General features: G+C 53.8%; 10 protein-coding genes across 10 annotated transcripts; 4 read left to right on the top strand and 6 right to left on the bottom strand.

Annotated features, from left to right (window-relative positions):
- Window positions 1-288: 288 nt before the first annotated feature.
- Window positions 289-1093, top strand: NCS54_01052600 (Thioredoxin domain-containing protein; the record flags this gene model as incomplete). Its single annotated transcript, XM_053155830.1, has 2 exons — window positions 289-601; window positions 657-1093. Exons 1-2 carry the CDS (start codon window positions 403-405, stop codon window positions 1091-1093), a joined length of 636 nt encoding a protein of 211 aa, XP_053011805.1. The 5' UTR covers window positions 289-402.
- A 501-nt stretch (window positions 1094-1594) lies between these two features.
- NCS54_01052500 (Septin-type G domain-containing protein) lies at window positions 1595-3638 on the bottom strand (the record flags this gene model as incomplete). The annotated part of the gene is made up of 4 exons (XM_053155829.1): window positions 1595-2487; window positions 2537-2681; window positions 2737-2984; window positions 3038-3638. The coding sequence occupies 4 exons, from the start codon at window positions 3636-3638 to the stop codon at window positions 1595-1597; spliced, it is 1887 nt and encodes a 628-aa protein (XP_053011804.1).
- A 582-nt stretch (window positions 3639-4220) lies between these two features.
- On the top strand, window positions 4221-5702 carry NCS54_01052400 (Hypothetical protein; the record flags this gene model as incomplete). The annotated part of the gene is made up of 2 exons (XM_053155828.1): window positions 4221-4640; window positions 4782-5702. Exons 1-2 carry the CDS (start codon window positions 4572-4574, stop codon window positions 5700-5702), a joined length of 990 nt encoding a protein of 329 aa, XP_053011803.1. The 5' UTR covers window positions 4221-4571.
- A 415-nt stretch (window positions 5703-6117) lies between these two features.
- On the bottom strand, window positions 6118-7327 carry NCS54_01052300 (Tafazzin family protein; the record flags this gene model as incomplete). Its single annotated transcript, XM_053155827.1, has 3 exons — window positions 6118-6889; window positions 6936-7040; window positions 7110-7327. 3 exons carry the CDS (start codon window positions 7325-7327, stop codon window positions 6118-6120), a joined length of 1095 nt encoding a protein of 364 aa, XP_053011802.1.
- Window positions 7328-7781: 454 nt separating this feature from the next.
- NCS54_01052200 (RING-type domain-containing protein) lies at window positions 7782-8950 on the top strand (the record flags this gene model as incomplete). The annotated part of the gene is made up of 3 exons (XM_053155826.1): window positions 7782-7791; window positions 7848-8371; window positions 8435-8950. The coding sequence occupies 3 exons, from the start codon at window positions 7782-7784 to the stop codon at window positions 8948-8950; spliced, it is 1050 nt and encodes a 349-aa protein (XP_053011801.1).
- A 27-nt stretch (window positions 8951-8977) lies between these two features.
- NCS54_01052100 (Hypothetical protein) lies at window positions 8978-9964 on the bottom strand (the record flags this gene model as incomplete). Its single annotated transcript, XM_053155825.1, has 1 exon — window positions 8978-9964. One exon carries the CDS (start codon window positions 9962-9964, stop codon window positions 8978-8980), a length of 987 nt encoding a protein of 328 aa, XP_053011800.1.
- Window positions 9965-10503: 539 nt separating this feature from the next.
- On the bottom strand, window positions 10504-11963 carry NCS54_01052000 (SCA7 domain-containing protein; the record flags this gene model as incomplete). The annotated part of the gene is made up of 5 exons (XM_053155824.1): window positions 10504-10895; window positions 10966-11142; window positions 11195-11710; window positions 11768-11887; window positions 11942-11963. 5 exons carry the CDS (start codon window positions 11961-11963, stop codon window positions 10504-10506), a joined length of 1227 nt encoding a protein of 408 aa, XP_053011799.1.
- A 1350-nt stretch (window positions 11964-13313) lies between these two features.
- NCS54_01051900 (Zn(2)-C6 fungal-type domain-containing protein) lies at window positions 13314-15410 on the bottom strand (the record flags this gene model as incomplete). Its single annotated transcript, XM_053155823.1, has 4 exons — window positions 13314-14132; window positions 14188-14328; window positions 14403-15230; window positions 15351-15410. 4 exons carry the CDS (start codon window positions 15408-15410, stop codon window positions 13314-13316), a joined length of 1848 nt encoding a protein of 615 aa, XP_053011798.1.
- Window positions 15411-18855: 3445 nt separating this feature from the next.
- NCS54_01051800 (Hypothetical protein) lies at window positions 18856-19777 on the top strand (the record flags this gene model as incomplete). Its single annotated transcript, XM_053155822.1, has 3 exons — window positions 18856-18988; window positions 19061-19573; window positions 19626-19777. The coding sequence occupies 3 exons, from the start codon at window positions 18856-18858 to the stop codon at window positions 19775-19777; spliced, it is 798 nt and encodes a 265-aa protein (XP_053011797.1).
- A 1237-nt stretch (window positions 19778-21014) lies between these two features.
- Window positions 21015-24990, bottom strand: NCS54_01051700 (Hypothetical protein; the record flags this gene model as incomplete). Its single annotated transcript, XM_053155821.1, has 5 exons — window positions 21015-21042; window positions 21213-21483; window positions 21547-21763; window positions 21819-24110; window positions 24175-24990. 5 exons carry the CDS (start codon window positions 24988-24990, stop codon window positions 21015-21017), a joined length of 3624 nt encoding a protein of 1207 aa, XP_053011796.1.
- Between the last annotated feature and the right edge of the window lie 674 nt (window positions 24991-25664).

Here is a 25664-nt window from a genome sequence, read left to right as displayed (position 1 = left end):
TTTCACATGGTGTTTCCATAATCTGACACTACACAAACGCATTTGGGTGGGTGGGAAAATACGGCATTTGGTTAGCTTATCTAATCATGTCACCAGCTTCAAGCACTGCAAAGGTCTGGATGAGAGTAATAAGTGTCAATCAACATGTTATCACAGTAATTTGCTGCGTGTAAAACATATTTCGATGTGCCTTACCAAAGACATGATCACTTAATTCAGCATGGTCGGTCAAGGGAGGCGCATTATGTCATTGGAGAGGTGGCACACTTACACCACCTCGGATATCACGAGACTCAAAAGCAACAACTCACCTCGCACAACGACAACCTATCTACCTCTCTCACCCACGAATCACCCTTACAAAACGAATACAAGCCTGTATACATAATCACAGCAGGAGAAATGTCCCAAGCTACTCCAGCAGATAGCAATACCGGCAACACCGGGTTCTGGAAGGAGCTCGAGTCTTGGAAGACGCCCGAGGCCAAAGAAGTCGGTCCTCCTGTCGAGGTCGGATCCAAGGCACCTTGGATGGCCGAGCTTCGCCTTCCAGACGGAAAACCTACTATAGTCGTCTTCCTCCGCCACTGCGGATGTCCTTGTATGTGTAACCCATACGCGCTCGTATCCACAGCCCAGCGCTCACCATCAACCAGTCGCCGAAAAAACCTTCAAATCCCTCGCGACCCTCTCGGAGGAACACCACCAAGTCCACTGCATCGCCATATCCCACTCCTCGGCGGAAGCCACAGACCACTGGCTCCCCCAGGTCGGCGGCAGCTGGGACGTGGACATGGTCATTGACGAGGGCCGCGACATTTACGCCAAATGGGGCCTCGGCATATCCTCAACATGGCACGCCGTGAACCCGGTCACGCTGTGGTCCGCATTCAGCCTCGGGAAGAACGAGGGCATCTGGAACCGGCCGACTGAGAGCGGCTCGCGGTGGCAGACGAGTGGCGCTTTTGCTGTGGACCGTGATGGCACTATCCGATGGGCTCATGTTTCTCGAACAGCGGATGACGTTCCAGATCTCCAAGCTGCGGCCACTGCCCTTGGATTTCCACCCAAAGCCACCAAGAAGTCCCACTGAGACTTGAGTCAAGAACCATCTTGTCCGATATGAGGTACATCACTCGGCAATAGGTCGCGGAGCGTGGGTCCCCATGTCATGGCAACTATAGGTGCACACAGTTCTCGCTACGGAAGTTCCTGAAAAGGGGCACCGTGGCTCTGCTAATACGGCGATAGAACCGCTTCTATGTGAGAAGCGACCCCTAGGAAACGTCACTCAGCATTACTGACAGTAAGGGAGATGTGCTCACAGGGAGGACACGACTTTCCATAGTGTTTAGGGAGGCGAATCTAGTTCAATGATCTCAGGATTCCTGGCAATACACTCATCGTTAAAGCAAGGGAGTATAAAGTAATCAGTTCAAGAAAAAAAAAAGTAGTGTATTTGGGGGTATCTTGCAAATCCGGCACACATCATTTCCAGCACCCCTACATTCCATCAGGCTCACTGAGGAACCCGTACATATCCCGGCCAACACCATTTTCCCATGGTGATGGCCCCAACAAACCACCCTCGCCCTTACAGAGGCAACAGCATGTTTAGCTGACCTACCTCCATCCCCATCCTTTTCGTCCCGACAATGGAGCAAACGCCGTCTGCCCAGTTGGAGTGAATTAGTCGAGAAAGAACCAAGCCGATCAAACCGAAACTGCTCACCATCTCCAGCGCAAACATGCCCTTTTGCTTGAGTTTCCCCCCTATCTGCAATAGCCCAAGCGGATCTTGATGAGTGGGCGTCTTGGTGTTTCGCTTCTTCGGTCGTCTTTGCTGGTTCCCGTCCGGGGTAAGCCGTACAAGGGATGACTCGTACGCAGGAGCGTTTGAGTTCGATCTTTCCTCCATCAGATGATAAAGCCGCTCCGAGTGGAGACTTTGCCGTAAATTGTTGGCCCAGTTGTACAGCTCCAGTCGTTCCCAGCTCTGAGATCGCCGGAAGGGGCGCAGCCTCAAGGCACTCTGAGGAACGGTTCGAGACACCATGCAACCGCTGGAAAGAGCACTCTGGAGAAGACTATCGCCATGGTTACGGCGCCACTTGACGCATTTGATAGCTGCAGCATGGCGTAGCCGAGCACTACCATCCAGTGAGAAGATGTGGTCGACGAGCCTGCTCAGGTCGGTCGGGACAAGGGTTGGGTTGTATTCCGAGTTCATCAGGACGCTGGCGTCCATGGTATCGTAGTCAGTTTGAGTTTTGGTCGAGATGGCGTACACTCGAGAGGCTTCGTCGGATGGTTCAGGGCCGTCGAAGGAGAAATAGTCGATATTTTCATTGGCCAACTGCTTCGCAACTCGCTGTCTGATGTGCCTAATCTCTTCTGCAGCGAGCTCATCAGCACGTGTTAGGACGGGTATAACGTTAGTCATTCCCTGAGCGTGCTTGATATATTGCACATCCTCCCGTGTAAGACCTAGAATATGTTTAGTAGGCTTGGTCGTGTTGCAAACGAAGAGACTCACCACTGTGAGGGATAAGATAGAGCAAAGCATCCACAACTGGGACACCTCCAGAGTTGACCAGAGCCAGCAAATCGGAATCCGCCATAGGCTTGCTAATGAGAGATGCCAGGTGAGACTCGACATAATGTAGGTCACGCCAAGGCCCCTAAGGGAGTTGTCAGCACATGATTTGTTACAGACGAGATAATGTGAGAACGTACAGAAGCGCCGTGCTGATGCCTAGGGCTTTCAACAAAGCAAACATTCCTATCCAGGACATCACCAGTAGTTGAGATACGTCTCCGCGTGGTAACTGTGAGGTCAGAGTCGGATCGCCACCATGGATGAGGCCTTGAGCTGGCATATGTTTCAGTTGCATGCACTGCGTTGCTGTTCTCTATTGGATCCATGTGGACGATGTGCTCGCAACGTTGTGCCAAGGTCTTGATGAGTGAGGTTTTACCAATACCTGAAATATGGTCAGTTTCATTCAAATGTCGCTCCTTTCATGGCTAGACATACCGTTCTGACCTGACACCATTATCTTCAGCTTGCCCAGTGACTTGCCCACTTCAGAAAAAGGACGACGGCGTGGCACCGTCAGGCTGGGCATGATTAGCTGAGGGATGGAGTTGTCATGACCCCGGTTGTCGGCCATGTCGGTCTCTGGTAAAGATGCGTCGTCTTGCAGGGAGTCGCTTGGACATTCGATGGAAGGTCCAGCAAGTGAATAACTCCGAGAGGAGCCACTTAGTACAGATTCGGGTCGTGAGAGGCCGATCAAGGACGGAGTGCTCGGTCGTGAAGGGAGAACCAAGGGATCCTGCTCGACTATCGATTCCTCTGATTCCGAGGTTGAAGATGGAACCTTGTCGATGCGAGCGGGCGAAGGCCTTCGGCGCGGGGTTGACGGCTCGCGTGCGCTACGGCTGCACTTGCGACGATCGGCTTGCTGGCGGAATCTTGGACGAGAGCGATCTCGGCGAGCATCGAGGTCGGCCTCGCTGGTGATGAAGCACGAGGTGGGAGCAGTCGAGGGACCACAGACAAGACTGTCTGGCCGGCCTGAGCGACCCGAGGCTTGGTTATTGAGGGGGTGGTTCGCAGGCAAGACAGGTCTCATGGTGCAGAGGGAGGCGAGCTGGCGCGCGATGCAGGGATGCTGTTGGTGTATATCTGGCAAAGGGAGGGTTGTCCCATCTACAGCACCTCGCCGGCGAGAGACAGTAACAGGTGGACAAAGAAGCAGTCAGGAGGAATATCACAGGACGAGGGAGAACGAGGTGAAGTTATGGAGTTGTCAAGTCAGACACGGGAGATGTGGGAAAGTAGCGTAGCTCGATGACGATGGCTTGATATCGCAAGGGGGTTATGTGATAGCGCTCCAGCTGGGCTGTTAAGAGACACGGGGCATGGGGCGATAAGCCATCAACACCATACACGGCAGGTGGGGGTGTGTGGGGCCAAGCTGAATGGGTGCGCGTGCGCCTATGTCGGCGGCGCCATTCGTACTCTATTGAGTGATGAGCGTGGCCCGTGACATTGGATCTTCCATCTGGTGTTGAGATTGGCACTCGGTGTGAATAGTTGACACCCATACGCGCACTATATCGTTGTAGCGGGTCAACAACCTTTCCCCTTTCGCTGTCGGGTCCATCCCTTCGGCCCCTCAGAGGGGCTGCTCTGCTCTCCCCCTCCATCTCAGGCGGCAACTACGAGGAAAGGCTGCGCGAGTCGAAAAGCGACCAGGGCGAGAAAAAAAAGAGGGCGACTTTGCTACTCCGTCACCAACACCAGGCAGCTCCAGGGAGAAGGAAATCATCTCTTGCTTTCTTCTTTGCTAATTTCTTCATTCCCGGGACCCTCCGACTTCCTTTTGACACCCTCTACAAGTGTTCGAGTCCCGAGTTCCAACCCAAAAGTCAAAGTCGGTGACACTCCATTCCTCAACCGCCAGCCGAACATCCACCCACCGCTCGCTACCCAAACGTTTGCTGTTGCCGCCTCACCCTCTCTTTTATCCACCAGAACCTTTTTGCGCAAGGAACGATTCATCATGGACGGAAAGCGACATCCCAGCTCGTTCCAGCAGCTCGAGAAGCTGGGCGAGGGTACCTATGCCACGGTGAGTTTGCGCTGATCATTCAAGCTTCAACCTCCCGCCCTTGCCCCATCATCCACCACACCACCCTTTGTCGCTGCTAGTTTCTTCCTATATGATACGCGAAACCGAGGGTCTTGATTGCTGATGCATTACGCGATACAGGTTTTCAAAGGGCGTAACAGGCAAACTGGAGAGCTCGTGGCGCTCAAGGAAATCCATCTCGATTCCGAAGAGGGCACCCCGTCGACCGCCATCCGAGAGATTTCCCTTATGAAGGAGCTCAAGCACGAAAACATTGTTGGACTGCACGATGTCATCCACACCGAGAACAAGCTCATGCTCGTCTTCGAGTACATGGACGGCGATCTTAAAAGATACATGGACACCCACGGCGAGCGCGGCGCCCTCAAGCCTGCCACCATCAAGTCGTTCATGTACCAGCTTCTCAAGGGTATTGACTTCTGCCACCAGAACCGTGTCCTCCACCGCGATCTGAAGCCCCAGAACCTGCTCATTAACAGCAAGGGTCTGCTCAAGCTCGGTGACTTTGGTCTCGCCCGCGCCTTTGGCATCCCCGTCAACACCTTCTCCAACGAAGTCGTCACCCTATGGTACCGTGCCCCCGACGTTTTGCTTGGTAGCCGAACATACAACACAAGCATCGACATTTGGTCTGCCGGCTGTATCATGGCCGAAATGTTCACCGGCAGGCCGCTATTCCCTGGAACCACCAATGAGGACCAGATTATCCGCATCTTCCGCATTATGGGGACACCCACAGAGCGCACCTGGCCCGGCATTACTCAGTTTCCCGAGTACAAGCCGACTTTCCAGATGTACGCCACCCAGGACCTCCGGAACATTCTCCCGGCCATTGACTCAACCGGTATCGATCTGCTGCAAAGGATGCTCCAGCTTCGACCAGAGTTGCGAATCAGTGCCCACGAGGCCCTCCAGCATGCTTGGTTCAGTGATCTGTTGATGCACCCACAGCAACAACAGCAACAGCAACAGCAAGCTCTTCAGGCACAGGCCCGTGCCTATCCCCAGTCGGTCCCAGGCCAAGGTTTCGACGCCTACTAGATTTTTTGGACAAACCGCAGCGCTTCGGCGGGCTTAGCTTGAGCGTATTCACAAATTGCTAGCTCTATCTATGTGCTCACTGTTTAAGCTCCTTGGATCTAGTTGCGCGGATGACGCAGCAACCTCAAAACTATGGAATTATTATGTAACGAATGCAAGCACTACGGAGTTCGGGGTCAGCATGGATTAGAAAGGGGCGCGAAAGAAGTTGGATCATGGTGATTGATTGATGGCAGCGTGGCTGGTGTCGTTATTACTTGCTGTCGTCATTTGACAACCAACCAGAATCAACTAATATCGAATTGCGAAGGGCGACTTTTCATTTTCTTTGGCATGGCATGGGATTCTCTTTGCTTCAGCGAACTGGACGGGCTAATTCGTGTGTTGGGATTTTTACTTGTTTCTCTTTTTCTGTTCAGTGTCTATTAACAAGACTCCCATCAACGGGGCTCTTGTATTTCTTCTTGTGAGGATCTTTGGCCCATGTTTCTGCCAGAGCAGCTGTGCCATCCTCTTCGGCTGCGAAGCCTATGCTCTCTCTCAACTTTTCGACTTCGTCCCTTACACGCTTGGCCACGGAGACCCTGAGCTCCCTGGCTTCCGGACTATCCCTGAGCAACTCTGGATCTCCCTTTTCAACAAGCTTCTTCCATGCCGCCCGCTGGTGGCCAAAGACTTGGTCAACATCTGTTGGCTCACCTATCACTATCCTGACCTTGTTTCCAATGCGTGGTAAGAACCTCGGGAAGCCCCTATCCTCGGCCATGATGTGTTGAGTCCCATGGACGAACATGGGGATGAACTCAGGGGCCGGGTCGCTTTCAAGGATCAAGCGAGATACACCCCACTTGAAGTATCGTAGCCCACTATCCGGACTCTGGTGGCAACAGGCCTCGGGGAAGACGTGAAGCCAAGCATTTCGGTTGGCTGAGAAGGCAGCGGGTGCTGTGAAGTTGTCGACGCCATTGGTAGAGAAGAAAAGAGGTTCGGGGACAGGAGGAGCTGGTGTTGAAGGTGGAATTGTGGCCAGGGCCGAGTCTGAGGCTGTCGACCAGGATGATGGAGATGGACCAGAGAGGAGCTTGATGGCTTGAGTCATTGTTGGCTGGTATAAGCCGCCATACGGAGAGTGCCATAACCTATGAGTGGGAAGTACTTGGCCAAGCATGAAGAATGTCGATGTGGCCCTGCACCGGTCAACCTTTGCGCACCCATCGAGGCCTGGGAACTCACTTGTTCTTGAAGCAAATATCGTGGGCGCCGAGGCCCCATCGCATATTGGCACCGTCAAAAGCGTAGCGAAATGGCAAAATGCCCCAGATTAGAGGATCATCGAGTCTAGAGAATGAATTCAATTCATGGTCAGTGAGAGTAAAAAATGTTGCGTTTCAATGAGATTTCACATACACGGCGACATGATTACACACTGTCAACAACCCACGTTCGCGGCCTTGAGTTTTCCGCCGCTCAAGCACACCCAGCAATCCATCCAGCCCTCGCACTTCAAGGTCGTTCAGGCCGTACATGAACCCTCTCGTGAGCATACTGACACAGCCCATCAGAGCCGTCGAGGTCATGCGCCATGGCAAACTCGGCTGGGCGGGAGGAGGATCGGAGTCGGACATGACGTCGAAGACGGGCTGGCGAGAAAACGTGAGCTAGCTCACGCCTCGTCCAGCAGCAATTGAATAGAAGAAACCCCGTTCAATTGGGGTGAATCTATCGATTCGAGTTGGTGAGAAGGAGTTATACAAACAAGTATATAATTGAGAATAGTTCTGCGCGACGGGGAGACGCGGACTCATGACGGACCCACTGCCAACTTTTTCCGACTTACCCTGGAGAATAACGTGCTTCGTCGGGGGGCAGCTCATCGGCGTCTTTCCTCTAACCTCAACATTCGTTTCTCTTATACCTCCAACAACACTTGCTCTGAACTTCAAATTCGCGACGGCGTCCTCTTTAATACCCTTATACTATAATTGGTTCACGAACCTCCCGATCGCGACATTCAAAAGAACGAGCTCCTCCTTATCCTCGAAGCAAACATCGACGTCACCATACGAAGCGGCTCTCATCATGTCACACAGTAGGTTCGATTCCCGCCTTCACCTCGAACCCGCCATTCGACTAACCAGAAAAAAGGCAAACGAAACACCTCTCGTCCCGTCTTCACCTCGCACGAGCGCGCCCTCGCGAAATCACACTGGGCCTCGTCCTCAGCCCGTCTCCATCGCGACTCGTTCCTCCCCTTTGGCTCTTGCGGTCTCTGCCTCAACATCGCCCGGGATCCCGTATCCTGCCGTCGCGGCGACATTTTCTGTCGCGAGTGCGCCCTGTCGAACATCCTGACCCAGAAAAAGGACATCAAGCGCGCCGACAAGGCTCGCGCTGCGGCAGAGGAGGAGGCTGCGAAGCTTAGAGCGCTCGAGGACGAGCAGGATCGCGAGCGCGCCGTCGCGGATTTCGAATTGACGCAAGCTGGACTGGACCGAAAGAGAAAGGGACCCGTGACGAAAACGGACGATGCGGCTACAGATGCTACAAGTGGCGAGAATGCATTAGCTCTCGTAGGGACGAAGCGCAAGTTCGAGCTTGATCAAGATGAGCTGGATCGCATTGCGCGGGAGGACAAAGTCAAGGCGAGAAAGGCAATTGATGATGAAAAGGTGTGCTTTAACAGATGTATCCCCATGCCGCTATCCCTGACTAACACATGTTTTCTAATACAGGCCGCTAAACCTACGCTCCCTTCCTTCTGGACTCCATCACTTACTCCAGATGCCCAAACAAGTAAACTCCCTCCTGTCGTCAAGAAGGCCAAGACCGTACCGACTTGCCCGGCATCATCGCCAGACGACGCCCACCCGATAACCATGCAAAACCTCATTACAATCGACTTCAACGAGGAGGAGACCTCGACCGGCAAGCAGAGAACGTGTCCTTCATGTCGCAAGATGCTCACCAACGCCTCCAACCCCATGATGGCTAAACAATGTGGGCACGTAATGTGCCACAACTGTGTCAAGCAGTTCATGCTCCCGTCCACCAAGAAGTCGTCTTCAGAGGACGACCCGCCCCTGACCTGTTACGTCTGCGACGTGCCTCTGACTTCTAAGTCCCAGAAACATGAAGTAGCCAAGGGCTCCTCGATTCCCGGCCTGGTGGCCCTTCGGTCCGAAGGAACAGGCTTCTCGGCTCGAGGAGCCAGCACCGTGGAGAAGTCGAGTGTTGCCTTCCAATGCTAGTCCATGTCAGACCCAGTCGAGAATCCATCACTTCATCCGCAGTCTTCGTTGCCGTAGGTGAGGTAGCAGTACCATGAACCACACCCGGACGACAAACCTATGAATGACCCCTTTGGTGAGCATTGTTAGGCCATGGCTGAAAAAGCTCTTGAGGAGCTCGGCGCGGAGCCCTGCGTACAATGCTTGCAGACCCTCGGTTTTGATGATGCGAAGGATGACCCCAAATATGCTCTGGTCCAAGAACTCAACTATCCTTCTTAGGATCCGTTTCGTTTTTGACTTGGCCTCTTGTCCTTTCTCATCCTGCTCTGCCAGGTCGATCGAGCCGCTCGCCATCTGTAGCCGTGTCTTGCCCGTCTGGAAAGGATAGGTGACGGCGGTGGCGGCCGCCTTGCTCGTGGCAGCAATCAAGAAGGCGATCCATGCAATGGGGAAGTCTTCTTCCTCGAGCGCTGGGATAATGCGCGCCGCAAGTCGCCGATTGACAAAGAAAGTGATGCTGGGGTTGAGTGTAAGAACCAGGGTAGCCGAATAGCCAGACCACAAGCCAAGCAAACCACCTTCTCGCCTCATTTCGGTCAGGATCTCCCTAAGCGACTGCTCGTCCCCCAACATCTGCTTTCGAGTGACCACGTTAGAGATGGGAGTGGTTAGGGCTCGAGCGCAGGCGCCTGCAACAGCGCCAATAGCAAGTTCCTCGAGAACTTTCGGCGTCCGGTCTCGTCGACGTAGGTAGTTGTAGAACCCAAAGAATAGAAAGCTGTCCACAACAGACTTGGCCACGCTCGTCCCCAGACCGCTGTATAGGGCCTTGGTCCCTCCTTCGTTTGCAGCGATCCCTTTGAAGGCGGCAATAATTCCATCGTAGTCGCTGGTAGTGTCTGCAGTCTTGCGTTGCGCTTTGAGTCGAGTCGTTATCAGATCGAGTGGGTAGAGAGTCGAGGTCGATATAGCTGTCCCGATGGAGCCTGAAACGGCATGACCAAGGGCATTGAGGGCCTGTTTGGATGACATCGCAACGGCGCACGCTGCCTCGAGTGTTTGATCAGTGTTGAATCAATGTCGTTATTTTTTTTTTAACCAAGGGCACACACGGTCGCGTGCGTGATGAGAACCAGTGATCGCGAGCTGCATGGCGAGTTGCAAGGGTGGTCGGCTCGCCGCCATTTGAGTACGACGTCATAGCCTAGCGCCAATCTGACCGCACCTCGGTGCCGCCCATTCTGGACTCGCATGTGACGTTTGTCCGAGGTATGGAAAAAAAGACGACTTGAGAGACAAACGAAGATGCCTCAATGTCAATATAGGTCTAGATAAGCCTTAGATAGAGCTATGATGAGTCGTTTGCTCTGGTTGTTCGAAGTATGAATCCAAGCTCGAAACCTGTGAAGCTCTCCCGGTGGGGACATGCAGTCGACTATCCTGTCAGACAATCGTCGTCCCGCTCGATGCTTTCCAGGATATGGTCCATTTCATTGTCGAAAGTATCATAGCTCGAGCTTTGGGCCTCTTCTGGAGGTGACTGTGTGCTGGGATTGGTTTATCTTCAGAGCCTATGCCCTACTCGAGACAGAGGCCTGACGCTGGGGAGTAAACGTTGCTGTTGTTCGTGCCCCGAATCCCACAACTCCTAGGTCCAGCTCCCCTGGAGCGTCCTCGCTTTCCTGCAGTCCAGGATGACCCTCGGGGAGTTTTTGCGCACCGAAGCCACTCACGGCGAAAATGTTGGTTCTGCCACCATTCGTAGCCATCTGAAGCTGTTCGTGCAGCCTGGCAAGCTGGTACTGACGTTTGATCGGGGTGAATGTGGGCTGCGGAATCACGGGCTGGGGTTTCCAAGTAGCCAGCGCGCCCATCACGGCGGATGTTTCCTCATCCGAGTCGACAGGGCCGTTATTTGCATCGTCCTCGTCCTCTATTGGAGCATTGGCGTCGAGTGCTGCCTCTGGATGAGGGAAAAGAGCAACGATTAGCCGTGTCTTCAAATGACTAGGTAGGAGCTGATGGGGACTCACTTTGCTGTTTTGCTTGGTTCTTCTTCTGGTAGGCAGCAAGAAGCATATCGTATGGTAGAGATCTGCCAGCAACAGCACGCTTGGCGCCCATACTGTGACTCTTACACGTCAGGGATCTCGCACAAGGCTGCCCGTTGGGTAATATAACACCACATTGGCGCTCCACATCCACAGGGCCTGGTGTACACGGTTAGCTGATCCTCCAAAAAATGTTTCGCAGAATGCTTACCTTTTGGTTTAGGAACCTTGGCCTTAGGCTCATCCTTCTTCTTCTTCGTCTTGGGCCCCTTATCTGGATCGCCATCGGCCTTCCGTTTCTTGCCCTTCTTGTCGTCATCAGGCTTCTTCCCGGCAGCCTTCTTGGCGGTTTTGCTTCCAGTGGCCTTCTTTTCAGCCGAGATTCCGTCTTCGTCGCTGTCATCGTCGCCTTTCCCTTCGCCATTCTCCTCGTCCTCCTTGCGTGCTTCCTCCTGTCTTGCGGCCTCCTTTGCCCTTTCTCTGGCCTCGCGCGCCTCCTTTTTCTTTTGCGCCTTTTCCTTTTTCACTCGGAGACACTGTGCAATGTGTGCTTTTGCCGCCGTCTTTAGGACGCTCTTCTTGCAGTGTTTGCATTGTTGGAGGTCAGGGTTGTCTTCGAGGGGTCGGCCGGTCGCAAACGTTTCGTGGGCATTTTCGTCGAGTTGGTTCACAACAGGGCCTGGCGAAGGCGCACCTGTAGGTGAAGAGTTGCCATTCTTCTTCTTATCTTTGGCTCAATTAGTCCCTTGTGTCCTGAGAGTTTAGAGGTGGCATCGGGTTATACCTTCCGCAACACTACCGTCCCTCCAGTTTCCAGGCTTGCTGTGTTTGGGCGGGAGCTTCTTTAGCTTGACTACTCCATTCTTCTTCTTCTTCGATGCAACCTTGATCGTGCCGTCCTCGCCTATATGATGCGCTTAGCATAACTTCGTCACGCGCCTGTGGCAAGTCGCGTTACCTTTGCGAGCGTCAGACCCCATGCTGGGCAGGGAGCGATATACTGAAGTTGTTGGACTTTGAGCGATGAGGATGAGTCGAGCCGGGAGAGTTTGCGGTTGGATATAATGATGATCGAGAAACGTGAGATGTCCTGGGGATGGTCGTTGCGATAAGGCTATGTGTTGAAGTGGAGTTGACTGTGACATGGCAGCCTTGCGGAAGCGGCTACAAGCAATGCACGTGCTAACCCTGCGGGCCGCACTATTTCTCCGGGGGTCTAGTCAGGTCCCACTGGACATCTGGGGAAACAAGCCTTTTCTGGGTATTTGACGGTGATTGTTAAGAGAGAAATACCACGTTTGCTGCTGCTGCTGGTTTTGGGTATTTTGCGAGGGAAGATTTATCTCTAGCGGTCAAGTTTAGCCAACGCAGAAGAATGTCTGTTGAGACCATCGCACCATCACGTGGGATGAGCTTATACTGGTGCCTCGTTTTCCCTCCATTTACAAGTTTATTGAGACTATCACGGCATAAATTGTAGCGGCTGCAAACCTTATTGGGGAGTTCTTGTGTTGTTAGAACTTTGGGATAAGCTTTAGTTGTACTGCTTCTGTGTTATTTCTGTTGAGTTGCTCTCCCGGGCCACCAACAAGCCTTTCGATCAAGAGGACAATACCAATTTGGTACTGTCTTCTTATACCATGAATGGGTATTGTTTGTTTCCCACCTGCTTGCCTGCTTACCTATTTTGGACACTTACATGGTTGGTGAACTCGTCAAGTATGAACCCCACATGCATTACAGGGACGTCACGTTTGCAATCCATCTTGACCGTGTCTAAGACTCATCGGGCTTGCTCGAGGCAAGTACTCGGTCGCAATCCATTTTATACAGTGCTTTTTGCGGCGGTTGATCAAAAAGTTGTCGCTTGAGGCATCATAACTATGAGCAGTGGTGGCCATGCCTCGTCTTCGTTTATTTTCCTATATACCCTTTGTCATGTCATAAAGATGATATTCGACAAGGAAGATTTACTAGATGCAACCTCATTCATACGAATGACAAGCAACTAAGCCAATATGCTGAAAATTCATGCCAATAGATGACCCGATGAAACCAGTAGCAGAGTTGCAGCAACCCAACAAATGGAGATAGTATTGTGCCGACATCCTGTCAAACCAGGCCATAACAGGCCGTGTCCCAAACAACTCAACGCCTGAGAAAGCACATAACACTCTAAACGTCGCCGACTGTGGTACAGCTTCCAGCTTCACGACCCTCACGGAAGCTCCTGATACCCATGCCTGAACCACCGTCCCCAACCCCCCAAAAATCACCCAGAATATGCGCCAGATCTTGCACCCAAAAACCCTCAGCCGATACCATGCCTTTTACCTGACCCCCTTTGCCCTGCCTTTATTCAAATCATTTTCTGTTTTTACCTTGACCGAGTCTCGATGTGATCTCATAGAGTCCATCATGGACTTGGCATGGAGGATGCCTAGATCGCTCCAAATGCACTCCATCACCCCAATAGCCCAATCCCAATATGTATCCAAAGAGCCAGGGCCACAAGCAGCAGCCTGTAGGTGGAAAAGAACGATCGGAAGACCGGCCGAACCTGAGCCTGCTCCTCCCATATTCTCCACTGGTATCGCGAATTTGTCGGTAAGGAGGGGGTGTCGCCAGTGTGTCGGTGTGCTGATGAGAGTATCTCGGGCCAGGAGCCGAACTACCTCGAGTCGGTTTTTGTATTCGGATGTCGTGACCAACGATGAACTAGATAACGGGTGGCTCGTGATGAAGTCTGCGATGATCCGGTTGAGCAGGGTCCTCGCCCAGCGGTAGTGACCCCACATTCGGGCAACAAACATATCGAAGTAGATGTGGTATTCACCCTCGAAGACCGCTGCAGGGGGTAGATCGTCTGTTTTCTCGGTGCGGAATCGCCAAGTTGGCCCGAGTTTGCGGTCCCATTCCGCAAATGCGGCGTCGATGTCCAAAAGCTGCTTCAGCGTCGCGGTTGTATGTGACCGGCCATCGCTGAGAACATATGTCTGAATATATGTCGATAGTTCGATAAAGCGGCAAATCAACATGCCTAGGTCGGCAGCTGGGCGATCGGGGGGATCAAGAAGAGTATAACTGAACGTAATCCACTCATAGAACGGAGCTGGCAGATGAGTAGCCGACATTTGCGCAGGGATGAACTGTGGAGGATTTATCAGCCGAGCGTTCGAGAAGTGTCGTGTAGATTCAACTCACAAGGCAATAGCACATCTGTAACATAGCCCGAATACCAAGGGAGGCTACTTCCGGTATAGGTAGCCATCTCCGTAGCAGAGCAACACCTCCCATCACATGAGCATGTACGTGGGCGATGTTCTGGTTTGCCCCCTTCACCAACTGCACAAGGCGGTTAGTTAATGACTTGATGGTAGGGAAAGCACTAGGAGAAAGTGAAAGAATATCAAGCTAACCATGGGGGAAGAAGATGAAGAAAATTCAGGGGTGAGGGCACACACCTCGAACATGGCAAGCATGACGACGGAGCGCATGGTAACCTCAAAGTCTGGCATCACCGAAGTCTGGATGAGGCGGCCGGTCTGCTTCAGGGCCATTCCATATCTCTGGCGAGCTGTCGTCATCAAGTTGTGGTCACCCCTGAGATTCGACAAGCTAGCGAGACCGACAGCAGCCATGACATCCTGTACTGCGGGGTCCCATAACCATTCGGTAGAAGAGAGGTCGCCTGGGGTCTTGGGTTCGTCGGGGTGGCCGATGAGATAGCGGTTGATGTAGAACTGAACTCCCTGTTCTTCGAGGCTCGGGTCAACGGGAGTTGGAAGGCGTGGCGGTGGCACAACGGCGACTGGCTGTGCTGCGGAGGCTGAAGAGGAGGTTTGGTGATATGAGTTCGGTGATGGAGGAGTTGGTGGTGATGTTTGATGGCTAACGAGTGACGAAGGAGAAGTTGACCAATATGTGGTGGATGAAGCGCTGGAAGATATCGCCGATGAGGGAGCGGAGTATGGTGCCAACTTGGTATTAGTCGATGTGGAACACGACAGGGTCGGAACAGAAGAAGCGGCAGACGCAGAAGTTGATGCGCTTGATGAAGCTGAAGAGCTGGACGAAGCTTGCGAGGTCATTTCTGAGCCAGATTCGCCAACACCCCATTGCGCGTGTGCCTTTTGCATCACCTTGCTGCTCTCATCACGAAACATGAGAGACAGCTGGTCGCGATAGCCCGGACACCTCTTGCCGACGCGGATGCATTGTGAGCATTCTGGTTTTACCTTGTCGCACTGAATGATGAACACTAGTCAGCCAAGAAATCGAAAGATTGTGAGAGAGAGAGTTGTCGGCAATGAGACTGATAGATGTCATGCGACTGCCTTTGGCGCGATTCAACCGCAACAACGTACCTTGATGCGTCGCGTGCGACAGTTTTGGCAGCCCTGGGAGGCTTTCCCACAGTACACCATGGTGACCCGGGGCTTTGCGGACAACGGCGGCGCCCTGCCGAGAGGTGGACGCCGGCGATCGTCGGTAGAACCGGAGCGGTGAGGTCGGACACACGGGGGAAGCGGAACCGGCGGGGAAACAACAAGCGGGAGGGCCAAGAACCCACGGTTCCGAATGCAGACAAGACCCGTAGCGTCGGGAGCGCAAGAGCACCTCTTCAATCAGTCTCCACGGTGAGAAATCCGAGCTGTTGAACGAGTTGAAAGATGGCGTGTTCAGCTTGTCCGCTGCGATTTTGGGAGGCGCGCGTCCTGTCAGGCTTGAAACAAGAGGGGCGGCGAATCGTATCGTGAGCCCGCTGAGTGGTCTTGCTGACTGAATGACCATCAAGGCAAAGGTCGAAGGGTCCGACGCAGGCAGAGGATGAAATTCAGGAGGCCGAAGAACCATTAGAAGAGGCTGCGCCCATCACGAGGAGCCTACGCGATCGAGCGCGCGCAGTTGGAGACCTCGTCCTCGTTGCGACGAACGCCGCCTCAGCCCGCCAGCCACTCACCTTGGGCTCAGACCCAGTCGCTCACAGCGCCTGTGATTGACCCTGCAGCTCACTTCCTCCAGGTGGTGGCTAACGTCGATGCACCCAACGTCCTGGTTAGCGGGACGTGTGTGATGGGTCCTCCTCCCGTTCCCGTTCCCGTTGCACTTGCTTGGCCTTCGACCTGCCCGCAGCCCGTTTGGCCGTTGTCGGTACACTCCCGGATCGATCGCTCTCGCTCTCCGTGCAAGCCCGTAATGTTTCCGTCTTTGTTGCGGGGCTCCCGGAGCCCAGCGTGCAGGAGGCGTAAGGGGAGGTACAGTATGTAAAGAAGAGGTGCGCGGGGTATGTGGCTATGTGTGGTTTATTATTCGGCACATGTGAGTGAGCCTGGCCTCGCCTAGGTCGCCTGTGATTGCGACGACGCCGAGTCAAGGGAGCGTCCAGGGCCTGGTCTCATCCAGGTTCAGCTGCGAGCGAATGCGGAGAAGCGAATGGGAGGGTGGGTGATGGTAATCAAGGCGAAGCAGCGGAGAAGGTGCAGTCACAGAGTAGCAGCAGAGGCCGGAAAGGCAAAGGCGCCTCTGAACATGTATAAATTCCAGACGTGGATGCAGGGTCAGGAATGCGCAAAAGGTGAAAGTCGCAGCCCAGACGGAGACGGAGTCGGAAGCCAGGAGGTGCTCGGACTGGCAGTGGACCCGGAGTGACACAGGCACCGCGTCCTCGGAGATGGAGTCCCGCACACCGGCGCAAGCTATGGATGGTATTTGTTTATTGATGTACTGTGTCTATTTTAGACCCCGTCAGCACCAGTGTATGAAGGTGAAGTCGGTGTGAAGGCTGACGATCTCTAGCTTGTCACGTCCCATCATGACATCCATCTTGCACTAGCATTGGCAATCAAAGATGCCAAACCGCACAGATGTCGATACCGAGACCACAAGCCGATCCGAGCCGGGAAAAAATCTGTCACGCTGCTTAAAACTAGACCTTGCGGATACGAAGGGAGGAGCTCCTATTTGCACATGAAATACCTGAGGTGGTGAGGGGGGGATCATAGTGGGCGGGACCTGGATGACAGGGACTGCCTGGCCACCAAGACTCGGGAGTGGACATTCTGAGCCATGGAGGATAGGAGGCGGCAGTGGGAGCAAGAGACTACACGAAAAGCACAATGCGTGAGAGATAGGGGCCAAAGACACTGGTTGAGGTGATATATCACAGCCCCAACAAGAGTTCAAGCCTTGATTATAACATGGTGGCAGAGGCTCAAGAGTCAAGGCGACCTCAAAAGTCAAGGTGAACGAAGTAACCCAACAGGGGTCAGGGCCTTTGATAGCATTCTTATTCCGTGGCCGAAGTCGGGATCTCCTCTTTAATTGTTGATACGGTGAGCGTCCAAATGCTGACAAGATAAGTATGCGATCCGATCTGCTCACCCTACCCATTCTTCCACTGGGAGTCGAGTCAAGTACCAAACTTGCGGTCCAGATGCCCCGGCCCAGATAACCTGAAACAGACCTCATAGGCCTCTAGTCGTCACCTGGCTTAATATTGACCAATACATCAGATGGGGTCTGGTATCCAGCTTACCCGTATGCTTTCTCTTGGCACCACGTTCTAGTCCGCCCAAGCGCAGTTGACGATGGTGTTGATATGGCTTCTAGAACCAAAGTCGACAGTAGCATCGCATGTCCTTCTCGCAGCCCTACTACCCAAAAAACAACCTTCCAACGGGGAAGCTGATGTGCATTCCCGCCCTTCTCCTGGGGGCCAAGAGCCGGGACTCGGCCGAGCAGGCTCTACAGGGCTGCATGCTCGCCGCTAACACTGACCACGCTCGCTGATTCGCAAGTGTACGAACGCGTTTGATTAACGACCTGGCGGAACGAGACAGGTTAACCGTCTCTGGCTAGATGACGTCCGAGGGCCAATCTCTCTGGCACTGTCGCACGTGGAAGCGGAACATTTCGCCCTGGAATCGATTCATCGGCAGGTAGAGCCAAGAAGCGTCCTGTGCAGGTCGAGGGTAGGTGAGAAGTGTGTATCGCGACATGCGCAAACCATGGTATTGCGCATTTCTCTTCTGCTCTGACGCTATTGGAATACCTAAAGATGTCTCCCTTTATTCTCTAGTGTTACAGACCATGGTTTCTTCACACACAACGAAAACTACAATGCTGTGCAGTCCGTAGTACATCCCTCTGATGCTCAACTCAAACCGGTCCTCATCCATCGATGACGTAGTTGACGTATCTCGGTCTACCCCAGATCTTTATGCCCACCTTGGCAGGCCGGCTTTGCTGACCTTGTACCAGAACCAAACATTTCAGCCGCCATCTCCAACGCGGGCATGGCCTTGCTTTCGGTTCTCGGTGGAGGGCGGCGTAACGTCATACCCTTTTTATGGAGCCGCACTTTACATCATCCATCCAACACGAATAGCTAGGGAACCTCCAGCTCAACGTGTCAGGACCCCGTTGCATCTGTCGGCCGCGGCGTCATAATCCGTGCCGCCACATACGGGATGATGTTTGTCCTACCCAGCTCTGCCTTGAAGAGGCCCGAATAGCTGTTGAACCGGCATGTGCCGTGTACTGTAGTTACGTGGATAGCACAGCTGTACAGTAGGTACACTACTCCTCGCACCAACACCCAGGCCAACAGGCCTGACGACGTCAGCGCTTGTTAAACCTCCCTTCCTCGATTGTCCTCGTCTGTAGATCATTCGAGCTGCATTTAAACTTCAGCTATTCCCGTAATCTTCTCTTCATTCCCATACCACTTCAGTTCCTTTTATTATACCCCAGTACGCACTCGATTTGAAACTAGGAAGCTCCCACCTTCATCACGCAAGATACCCCGCCAACTTACACAACAATCCGTCTGATACCCAAATTCCTTTATAATTCACCATCAAATACACCATGGAGACCATCAGCAACGCCGCCGCCGCCGCCGCCAAGGCTGTTTGGGGAGAGAACCAGCCCCATAAGGAGCCCGTCTCTGGAGTCCAGGGTGACACCGCCAAGGGTGAGCCCTACGATGCCGGCAACCTGGGTAAGTTGTCTACTCTTAACACTCCCTAGCCCCCGACCCTTGAAAACACCCCTCGCTAACACCCAGTTCAAGACACCCCTGCCCAGGAAAAGGTAGAGCAAAACTACAACGAGCGCACCCTCGGCCAGGAGGCTTCTGCCCCCAAGACCGCCAGAGTTGAGACACCCTCCGGAGAGGCTGCTGCATTTGGCGCCCAGTCCAAGGATGCCCGGGATACCTCCGCTGGGCAGAACGACACTCGCAACCCAGAGCGCGCGGGTCTAGAGAAGGAGAAGAACACCGACCTCGAGGACGTTGACAACACTTCAGAGGGTAACACCGCTAAGCTGGGCGAGGGTCCCGGTCCCCGCCCTGTTGAGGTCGTCGCCAAGCAGAAGGGGGGCGATGCCGGCCGAGAAAGACCCCAGGAAGGCTTCTCCGAAGCGCCCCGTGAGATCGGCTCCGAGGGTGCTGCTGCTACTTCTTCGTCCAAGTCCGAGAACCAGCCCGACCCTGCCCGGGATGAGTATGTCCATGCCACTGGCTTCGCTGCTGACGGCGGAGACTTTGACGCCACCAAGCCTGGTGCTGGACGAGAGGCTGACCGTACGTTGACTTCTACCCATGCTTGCTTGATAACTGTCTAACTCTTTCCTAGGCCTCTTGGAGGAGAAGGGTGTCCACCTTGGCGAGGAGTCCTCTTCCGGCTCGCACTCACGTAAATCTCACGAGAAGCACTCTCACGATGACAAGCACAAGGACAAGCCCAGCCTGGGCGAGCGCATCAAGGCCAAGCTCCACAAACACTAAACGAGGAGCGCAGGGTTATGAGAGAAGCAGACATGTTGTAATGACGAGAATAATATCCCACACGGCCTCTTTGTGTTGCCCTCAGGTTGTTCGCTGTTGATAACCAGGGCCGTGTACATGTAGTTTTACCCACGTTTTAGTTTGAAACCACTCTTCCAAGGTGGTATTGTTCAATGAAGGCTGAGGCACAGGCTGCCTCCTGACTATTCAAAACACCAACACTCGAGATTACAGAGTCATGTGGCATAACTTTGCTGATGCAGGAAATATTGACCCCCTAATGCAGCTGCTGGAACATCTCGCTTCGCCTCTCGTCACCTTCAGGTTATGCCCAACAGGGCTTGTCGTCCCACCCCGTTGCAACCCCGAGACGGCACAGCGGGCCTGCACATTCGGGTCGGGGACTGGGGGCAGCATGGATCGAAGCTGGGGTATGGGGTTTCGAGCAAGGGCAATGTTGCATGTTTGTTTCTTCTCAGCCCAGCAGAAGAATCATTAATCCTCAGATAGGTAGTATCATCCGGCTCCATGCGCCATTTCGCCAACCTTTACCCACCCATCCACACTATCTTGTGTATGTCTTCGCGGTCGAGGCGTCCTCCGCTCTCCTAGATGCTTGCTTGCTTGCTTCCATCATATCGTATCATTCGACCTTCTCCTAGATCCGTTCAGGTATATTCAATCCTCGTGCGGCCAGCGTACATCGCCCCATTGTCACCATCGACCACCACTGAGTTTTCCCCTTCCTCCCGTCATTGTTGGACTCGCCTCCTGTGCTGGAGTTCCCCCTTTCCCCTAACGGGCTCATTTCCAGTCCTGTTAGTGTGGCTTCCGAGTGTCCTCAACCTCATATCTGAACATGCCGATAAGCTAGGTCATCGAGTAGAGACCACGATCAGAGTTGCCCCCATCAGTCTCATCGACACTCCCCACTTCAATGTCCCCACGCTCTAGAACCCCTGCTGCCAACATCTACCACACCAACTACCACGGGCCGTCTCCCGACCAAGTTTCGCTGCGTTGTGCCGCTTCGCGCTCTATCGGGATGTGGGCGGCGCTGCTCACAGCGATGTATACCGCGTGCTGTAGCCAATCTCGTCCATCGCTGGTTGTCAGGATCGCGGCTAGGATCACAATCCCACCCATCCCGGCTTGTTTCCGATCCATTTCCAAGGTATCGTAGCGTGGATAGATGCGGTTGCATCGACGTCTCGGAACAGTTGCAAGGGGGCACTGCTTATAGGAAGCCAGACTCGGCAAGAACCCTGCAAATCAACAACAAGTCAAGTAAGCATTTGTCTCTCTTCATCTTTACCGGGGTCTCCAGGTAACTACTCCTGAAGAGACCTCCGTCGCGGAGCCAGCCAAAACGGCTTATCAGAAAAAAGAAGGCACCCCTCCATACGACGCGGGAGTGTTCCGCAATTCAACATACCTCACAATCTTCTCATCCTCTCGCTCACGAGGCTCGACCTGCAGACTCTTGTCATACATCTCGTGCACATCACCAGCTGCCTGCATGTTGTTCAAGATGTAGTCTTGCAGCTCAGGCACCGGCTGCAGTGAGTATCCCACGTTCTGGTACTGCTGAATGTCTCGGATGACCTCAGCAGTCTTAGCACGTTTGGCAAAGTTGATGAGGTTAGTCTTCTTGATGATGGACGGAATACCATCCTCGATAAAGGTCAGGTCGGTTAGGTAGACACCTTTGTTGGTTGTGAGCATTGTGATCTATCATCTGCATCCATAGCAAGGGGGAGGATCCATACCGAAGAAAGGGATACAGGGGGGATTGGCCGCATGAAGCGCTTCTCGGTACTCGCCGAAGTTCTTGGTGCTCGCCATGACTCTCCGCATTGACTCCAAGGTGGTGTGCGTACGCTGGGGCACTTGATCCCATGTACGCTTGAGACGAGCAATGGGTGCGGTACCCAGGGCCGAGATGATGGAGGTTAGTGTGGAGAAGTTGTTGAGCGCACGGCAACGCTGCCTGTGTGTTAGCTTTGTTCCAAGGGGCTCGCTTGCATTCTGCACCACTTACATCGGCAACAGACACGAAGTGCTTGATAACAACCACTCGCTTCTTGACGTCCATCTGAGCTAGGATCATCTCGGCAACCCAGTTGGTCATTTGATTCGAGTGGAGGATGAGGGCCTTGACGTTGGGGGCTAGATCAGGTTCACCTTCGCCGATCTTCTTTTGCCAGGTCTTGTTCAAGCACTCAGTGGCCTTGATCTTGCCGTAGAGTCGTGATTCGACTATTGTGAGCTGTCGGGCGAATTCCACCACATCGATATCCAGGAACTTGAGCTTCTTCATATTCTTTGGCATGATTGGAGTGGGGGTGTTTTGGTTCACCGTCTGGATCATCCTTCGAGCTCCAGCCTCCTTGCCGCTCAATCTCTGATCCAAGACTGCCATCAGAGGGGCCGATCCAGGGGTCTCGGTTGATTTGACGGTATCCTTTGCAAACGTGTAAACGTCCCGGATAAGTTGTTTTGACTCCTCGTTGTATTCTTCCATCCAGAAGTTGTCAAACCAACTCTTGAGGATATTGACCACTCTGAAACGGATGAGTTTCTGCTTTCGGTCTCTCCACATCTCGTAGTCCGCTTGTGTCAGGCCTTCGGGTGGTTGAATTCCAAATCGTTTTACGAGGAGCTCGAAAAGCTCTCGAGCAGAGGTGAAGGAACGGTAGGTGAGGAGGAAGGTGTTGTTGAAGTTCGAGTCAAGCTTGTCATGGCGGGTGAGCTGCTCAACAAGGGCAAGTAGAGAGCCTCCCTTGACGGTAGGCGGCGAGGTCTTGGCATCCCAAGATACTTCATGCTCGAAGTCGAGGAGCAAGAATTCCGGTGTATCCTCTGTGACTGGAACTTGGGGTGAAGGATCTTCGCCAAAGATCTTCTTGACCTTCGAGTAGTCGCCCTTGCGAAAGTTGCCTGGCGCAGGATCTCCTTCGGTAAATGACTGTGATGAAACCAGTGCTGGTCTCACTGGAGCAGTCCTTGACTCTGTTCGTTGGTGTGGGCGGTCGTATGGCATCGTCTCACCTCTTTGTAGAGGTGCCCGGGTGAAAGGTTCCTCGTGAGGCCGTTGGTCCATTTGATGCTGTTGCATATTAATCTGAACTTGTTCAGATAGAAGTTGTAAAGAGAATCCGATATGTGAGGAGTTTGTTTCTAGTGCTCGTGCGCATGATCGAACATATTCCAGGCGGTTTTCCATCGCTTCACCTCGAACCTCAGTCCATTCATCGGCCAGGGGACCGGCAACAGCCTGGCATCCCAAGATAAGGTCAGAAATGTTGTCGTAGAGGCTCTGCTTATGGGTGCCAAAATCGGATAGTTGAGGTGTCTGGAAGCTGTTCCCCAAGGATGACAGATCGATGGACTCAATCATGGCAACCCATTGCCTAAAAGTCTCCAGCACTCTGCCACCTGCAAAACAGACGTTGTTCCCGATCACTTCGTGTCTGTAGGGGGTGATGATCTTTTCTGGCACAACGAGGCTCTTGTCGAGTTCGCGGATGCTGGATACGAGAATGCGCTTCTGTTCATCAAGTCGTTCAAGCAACTTGTTGTCCAAGATAGCCGTTGGCTCCACAACGCCCTCATCGTCCTCGAGGAAGTTGGCGGTTATCTCGTCTCGAGGGCCTAGTCCGTTGTTTTGCCAGCTGCCACCAGTCGTGCTGCCAATGACAAAACCAGGGAAGAGACGAGGAATCTCCTCGCCGCGTTGTTGCCGAGCGACTTCCACGTAACTGAACACACCCAGAAGGACACCGTCGGCTTCCTGTAGACATTTCTGGATGGACTCCGCATTGGGCCAGTCGGCGGCAGCAATGTGGGAAGAGATAACGAGCTTCGAGAACTTGGACATCATGTCCCGGAAGTGAGGGTAGAGAGCCTTATTTGTTGAGATGATGGATGGCTGGCCGGAGTGATTGTCAGTGGTTCCAGAGCCAGCGGCCAGGAGTAGTCGTAGGTGATCGGATATATCCTCGGCTCGCGCTACATATTCTGAGCGATTATTGTTGGTGATGGCCTCACGATACCGGTCGATGGCACGCCTCATGTTGGAAACAAGAAGAGTCCAGCTGAGCGAAGGTGTAGATCCATCGTCGAAGAATGAGCGAGGAACTGTGGCTGTCGTTGGAAGATTATAGGTAGTGCTAGTGAACGAGGTAGCTGAAGCCATGTTTGGAACCTGGCCGGCAGCAAGATGGCCGTTCGGCGAGGTGCCATTTCTTGGGCGACCAATAGGTGATGCGCCATTGATAGAGTCCATGGATGTTGAAGGTGACAGAGCGCCGAACGAGGCACGATTCCGGTGCTGCAAGACAAGTGTTAGCGGCTACATCAACTACGAGCGAGGAATACATGTGTCGTTTAAGCACCTTTGAGCGTCGTGCAAGCCTCGAGGAGTCACCTTCGGCTTCAGACGCTGAAGTCAGCGACTCGTCGTCTTCGTCCTGAGTTAAGCCGCGCGCCATCATCTCAGGGGGCGGCCTTGTCTTATCAGGGATGTTAACGTTCATTCGGTCTCGCGGGCCGGTCTCGTTTGCGGAAACGGGGGACTCGAGGGGCAGTTCCATGCTGCGATCACCCGTCATCATGTTGTAGTAGAATAAACGGCCATCGGGGGTAGCCTGCGGAATCCAGAAGTCGGCTCTCGAGCTGTCGCCTCCATCAGTGCCCTCGAGCGGAAGGCCTACGGGCATATCCTGTTCAGAGTCGTCGTCTTGTTCGTAGTTATCGTCGTAAATTTCAGCGTCTTCGGCGTCATCCTCAACGTTCTCGAGAGCGCCATTGTGGGCGGCGTCGGGGAGGTCGTCTGGGCTCGTGATAATCTGACAGTAATTGCTAGGAAACCAGCCTCGAACGCCGTTAATGACACCATCCCACCAGCCGCTCTCGAGCTGGGTGATGACCTGGATGACATCGCCTTCGTGGAAACTGAGACTGGTGCGGTCGTCGGCCTCGTAGTCGTAAAGGGCGCGAACGTACATGGTCCCCATGGGGGCGGTACCGACGATGCCGTTCATGACGCCCCAGGCGGGATCAGCCCGAGTCGAGGAAGAGTGTTGATCGGAGGCTTGAACGGAGGCAGGCGTGATGCGCGCGGACGCGGACGGAGAGTCGCCGGAGGGGTCGTGGATAGTGCGCGAAGAGTGGATACTTGGCGGCACGGCGGCGGTCTGTATCTTGAGCATGTCGGGTTGCGGCGGCCAAGCTCACCTCAGGACATGGTCAAAAGCGGCAGGCCTATCGCTGATCCAAGGATGCCGAGTTTGACGATAGCAATTCGTAGCACGGCAAAGATGGCGCAGCAGCATACCACGAGGCTCGTCTCGTCAGGAGTCGCAGGCTCGCTTGGAAGGCACAGAGAGGAGGACGAGAATCCAGGGGGGGTTAGAGGGGCGACCACACTGGGATCAGGCCTGGATGCGTGTGGTGGGCGAGGGGCTGAGAGGAGGAGGGCGGCGGCTGGCGGTTGGCTGAGACCAGACCAGAATGGACTGAGCAGGTCGGCCGTAGTCGTCAAGGCGCTGCTGCAAAAAGACGGTATAGAAGAGGCAGAGAAAGACCAGCCAAGGCTACCGCGAGCAGAGGACGATTTGCTGGAAGGCCTACTGGAGAGGCATTGACTTGGCCTCTGGAGATCCGAAGCGGACAGCTCTGGGGTTGCTCGGGCCGTCGTGCGTCGTCTCGGAAAGCCAGGAAAGGGGAGTTGGAGCTTGTTGTTGCGAGTGTTGAGGTTGATGTGGGAGCAACGGACCCGATCAGAAACTAAGGAGGGGTTCTATTCCGCAGCATCTACCTATGGACACCCATCCATACCCAGCAGCGCGGATGGACACTAACAGCCCAGCTCAGGTTCAGCGAC

The sequence above is a fragment of the Fusarium falciforme genome, chromosome 8 (assembly GCF_026873545.1).
Source record: "Fusarium falciforme chromosome 8, complete sequence".
Classification (NCBI taxonomy): domain Eukaryota; kingdom Fungi; phylum Ascomycota; class Sordariomycetes; order Hypocreales; family Nectriaceae; genus Fusarium; species Fusarium falciforme.
The sequence above is the reverse complement of the archived record's forward strand: the minus strand, read 5'-3'. Positions and strand labels throughout refer to the sequence as shown.